General features: G+C 38.9%; 1 protein-coding gene across 1 annotated transcript; it reads left to right on the forward strand.

Moving 5' to 3' along the window:
* The first annotated feature begins 1,080 nt into the window (after positions 1–1,080).
* Positions 1,081–4,958, forward strand: LOC144523083 (regulator of G-protein signaling 21-like). Its single transcript, XM_078258387.1, has 5 exons — positions 1,081–1,212; positions 1,317–1,406; positions 1,959–2,020; positions 2,212–2,378; positions 4,032–4,958. The coding sequence occupies exons 1-5, from the start codon at positions 1,118–1,120 to the stop codon at positions 4,203–4,205; spliced, it is 588 nt and encodes a 195-aa protein (XP_078114513.1). The 5' UTR covers positions 1,081–1,117; the 3' UTR covers positions 4,206–4,958.

Raw genomic sequence — 4,958 nt, forward strand, 5'->3', positions numbered from 1 at the left:
TACTTGAGCTTCCTTAAACACCAAAGCTTTTTTTTCCACTAAATCTAACAGTATAACTCTTTGCTATAAATGGTCAATTCCTTGGCTGAAGTGTTGCTGACTGACTGAACTACATTTCAAGGGTTCCAGTTTTAGCTACACTGAAATATAGTCATTGAGGTGCTGTTGGAACAGGTTAACCTAGACGTCTAAAAAGACAACCTTAATCTTTCAAACAACTTCACCCAGTTTTACCCAAGAATGTAGGCATCTTTTGTCCCAACAATCATCAGTGGACTTAATGACAAACAATTATTCTATCAACGTTTATTTTTAAACTGAAGTTGATGTGAGAGGAATGTGGAACTATGCGTTACATTTCCTTTTTATAAACACCCATAGACGTAAGAGGATATTGCATAATTTCTGTACCAACCTGTCATATTTTGATATGCCCTCATGACAGAAGTCATGCTTCACTGACCCACACCCTGTGTGAGTAATTTGTTCAATGTGAACACTGCAGGTAGTATTGCAAAACAATGAAGCAATTGTACATCACAGATAGTGACATGTGAAGGACAACCGCTCTTGGAAACCGGAAAGGCACTTTTATGGCCGAACCTGGTGTGTGTGGTGGGTGCTGTGTTTTTGTAGTCCTTCATTTAAGAATATTAAAGAGTACACTTTGTATTCAATTAGCAAAATAGGCAGAAAGTAAAAGTATCAATGCCTAGGATGCTTTGTGAATGTATGAATCAAAGCAGCAGCACTTTTGCAAAATGGAGAAAAAGAAAAACACAGCAGAAAGGAGAGAAAAGTTCCATTACCCCCCTCCCCAGCATAACTTTATTTTGGGAATAAAGGCAGTGAGTCTGCTATGTACGTCAAATCTTGACCTTATTACTTAAAAATGGAAGCGCACAGGATACACAGAAGCTTACGCAGTGACAGCCTGTCATTGCCTTAGGGCCTGAGAGTCATACATGGCCAAGTCACTGTTTACACAACAAGAGCCAATCACATTAAAGACAATGTCAGGCCCGCCTCCAGCTTGTGACACTCTGGATCGTGGCTGGACAGAGAAACTATAAAGTTTCTTGACAAGTCAAGAGGGAGAAGGAGAAGAGATTGAACCATGAGAGAGAACCTTGCTTTTGTGTCATCCCAAAACATGGCGTTCACTGACTGTATAAAACCCACTGAGCTGTCCACAGACAAGAAGGGGATAACGTAAGTGGATGTGGTGTTTAATATGAATGATTTGGGTAATGATGACCTTGTAAAAGTATTACACAGGTATGAAACACTGAGTGAATTTTCTCTTTTGTTTCCAGGAGGAAAAACTGGAGGAACAAAATAGGATTTCTCTTGAAGTCAAACTCCTCCCAGTCGATAGTACATCGGATGAAAATCAGATCTTACAGGTGAGGCCTTTCAATATTGAGGATAATGTCATGATTATGCGTAATGTGTTTTAAGTGCTTATAGGTTATTTAGTTTTAAATATTAAATTGCATTGTATTTTACTTTTTAAATTAGGTTTATATGTATTCTAATTGAACTTATTTTATTCAACTTTACCTATTGTTTGTCTTTGCATACCCATGATCCACACTCTATTGAATTTATTTATCTATTTAGTACGTTTAGTACTCTTTTTTTGTATTTTTGCATGTATGTATTTACTTATTGTTTTATGACTAAATGAAACCAAACCAGATCACTATGACTTTATGTCTCAAATCAAGTGTTTGATTCTAAATGAAATGTCCATAGCAGCATGGACATACTGTATAGTAAAGAAAAAGTAACACAATTAATGATATTTAATGATAGTTAGCTATTTTAGGAGTGTTTGCAATATAGCATTGTTTTCATCAATTTAAGGATTTTGCAGTGTTGCATTTAAAAGTAGTAGTTATAAAAAGTAGTACTTTTCTGTAATTATAACACGATCCATGTCCTTTTCCCCTCAGGCCGACTGCTGATGACACGCACCAATGGGCGCAGTCACTTGACAAACTACTGAGTCATAAATGTAAGTATCACTCACAGCACTATCGGTGCATGATTGCATAAAAGAGCCTCAAAGGTCACTTTAGTGGCCTCAGTAAAACAAAGGCTGCATGGCTTTTTTATTCACTTTATCTCACACGAATGGGCAAACAGCGAGTGGATGTGTCCCTCGGCTTTTGTCTCTGGCCTTGTTTTTCACAGTTTTTCTCACAGATGGGAAAGCTGCGTTTTGTATCTTCCTGAAGTCTGAGTTCTGTGAAGAGAACATTGAGTTTTGGACAGCCTGTGAGGATTTCAGGACTCTCACTTCGCACACAGAGATGACGTCCAAGGCCAACAGTATTTACGAGGAGTTCATTAAAAATGAAGCACCCAAAGAGGTAACAGCTGACATTATAGCATTTGCTGTTAATCACAAATAAATGTGTTATTTGATAACTTTCACTTAACTGATTTCAATCAGAATCTATGTACCTTCAAGCAGGCCTGGATCTAGGCACGACATTCTAGGCATGTGCAATAGGGTCCATTTGCCACTAGGGGGCTCAGTAAGAGGGAAAAGTCACAAAAAATTGAATATATTTTATAATATAATTTTGAAAAAATAATTTTAAATTGTAAATTTCAAATCTAACACTTCAACTAAACTTGTATATGTTTATAAATTACTATGTTGTTTTAAAGGTCCCATGGCATGACATTTCTACTTTATGAGGTTTTTTAACATTAATATGAGTTCCCCCAGCCTGCCTATGTTCCCCCAGTGGCTAGAAATGGTGATAGGTGTAAACCGAGCCCTGGGTATCCTGCTCTGCCTTTGAGAAAATGAAAGCTCAGATGGGCCGATCTGGAATCTGCTTACCTGCTTGGTTACCTCCCCTTTCTCTGCTTTGCCCGCTCAGAGAATTTGGCCCGCCCATGAGACATGCCCCCCCACCCCCTCCCGTCTCTCCTCCTCAATAGCATTTAAAGCTACAGAAATGGCACATACTAAGGAAAGCTCATTCTGGGACTGGCTCTAGTGGCTGTAATTCTGCACCAAAGCTGGGAAAGAGACTTCAGATACAGTATTAGGGGACCACTAAGGTCTATATAAAAGAGACTTCAGATACAATATTAGGGGACCACTAAGGTCTATATAAAAGAGACTTCAGATACAGTATTAGGGGACCACTAAGGTCTATATAAAAGAGACTTCAGATACAATATTAGGGGACCACTAAGGTCTATATAAAAGAGACTTCAGATACAGTATTAGGGGACCACTAAGGTCTATATAAAAAGAGACTTCAGATACAGTATTAGGGGACCACTAAGGTCTATATAAAAGAGACTTCAGATACAGTATTAGGGGACCACTAAGGTCTATATAAAAGAGACTTCAGATACAGTATTAGGGGACCACTAAGGCCTATATAAAAGAGACTTCAGATACAGTATTAGGGGACCAGTAAGGCCTATATAAAAGAGACTTCAGATACAGTATTAGAGGACCACTAAGGTCTATATAAAAGAGACTTCAGATACAGTATTAGGGGACCACTAAGGTCTATAAAAGAGAGACTTCAGATACAGTATTAGGGGACCAGTAAGGCCTATATAAAAGCATTCAAAAAGCAGCATGTCATAGGACCTTTAAAAAAAAGTACAGTAAAGTAAAAAACGTTCACTCCAATTGTGGGAAAATGTTTTCGGTTCCGTATGTTACCTAGCCATAACGGTTACACTACGACTTCTCTGGGATGCTTTAGGTGCAGCAAAGCGTAAAAAAAAGTTTATCTCAGGCCCTTCAAATAAGCCTAAATTAGATGCATTAAATAAATTAGCATAAACATAATGTGCCAGTAAAAAGTAATCTTGTTTATTCATCAAATAAAGTATCCATTTGGACAGGGGCCGAAAAATGCAATATGCCTAGTGTAATCTTTCCATTTAATCCGGCTCTGCCTTCAAGTTTTATAAATAGACAATATATTCTTTGTTAAAAAAAAATGGATGTCAAAGGCTCATAACGGCTGTTTCTTTGGTCACAGATAAACCTGGATTTCCCTACAAAGAATGCCATCACCCAGAGCCTCCATGAGCCCACTGCGGACAGCTTCCTGGCAGCTCAGAGGAAAGTCTACAGCCTGATGGAGAACAACTCCTACCCCAGATTTATCTACTCCGACCTCTACAAAGAACTGTGTGCAGCTGCCAGGGAGTAAGGGCAAGCACATTAAGTCCTAGTCAAACCAGACTCTCACAACTGTGTGAATAGACCGCTGATGGTCTTCATTCTGTGCACTGCCTCGGGGTAATGGACCTTGAATGCAAATCCTGAGCATAAACAATAACGGTGAGTGCAGAACATGCAAAAGTGAAGCCATTTTTTGTTTGTCCTGCTGAGAGCTCGCAGCAATGACGTCGGGATGATTAGGCAGGATGTTACATGCTGCAGCAGGCAGAGCACGGAGCACTTCTACCGGATGGGATTAGGGTTACATTTACTTCACTGGGCCATTACCTGCTCTTTCTTTACTACGCTATTAAAATTTGGTAGTTTGGGCAATGATGCGGTTTCAAGAAAATGCTGTTAAAGTGCAACTGCATTCATAGCGGAGATGACTGTCAAAACACTTTACACTTAACTCCCGTCTCTCACCGACGATCCTGTTAGAATGCGTTTCTGTGCTGATATCCACTTGAAGACGTTGCACAGTTGTCATATACACATGATGACTTTCTCCCTCTGTTTCTCGGGTTTTCATTTTCACGGATGTGCTTGGATCTGTTTACACAAAAAAAGCGCAATTTTAACTTTTTGTGTTACTATTCACAATTTCCATCGAAGACTGTTTTGGATTGAAATTACTGTGACAATGTTATTTATTGTAATTATTGCATGTGTTCACGGTGAATTTAAGTTTGCAGGCAGCTGGACTGCTCGAGAAATAAAATGTGTTTTTTCAGTTCTGAAA

The sequence above is a fragment of the Sander vitreus genome, chromosome 9 (genome assembly GCF_031162955.1).
Source record: "Sander vitreus isolate 19-12246 chromosome 9, sanVit1, whole genome shotgun sequence".
NCBI classification, from domain to species: Eukaryota; Metazoa; Chordata; class Actinopteri; order Perciformes; family Percidae; genus Sander; species Sander vitreus.

Bases quoted from the DNA above. Each gene is read 5' to 3' on its own strand.
- LOC144523083 (XM_078258387.1), top strand. From the start codon at position 1,118: ATGAGAGAGAACCTTGCTTTTGTGTCATCCCAAAACATGGCGTTCACT. The intron at 1,213-1,316 runs GTAAGTGGATGT...TTTTGTTTCCAG, and splicing joins ACAGACAAGAAGGGGATAAC to GAGGAAAAACTGGAGGAACA. The intron at 2,379-4,031 runs GTAACAGCTGAC...CTTTGGTCACAG, and splicing joins AAAATGAAGCACCCAAAGAG to ATAAACCTGGATTTCCCTAC.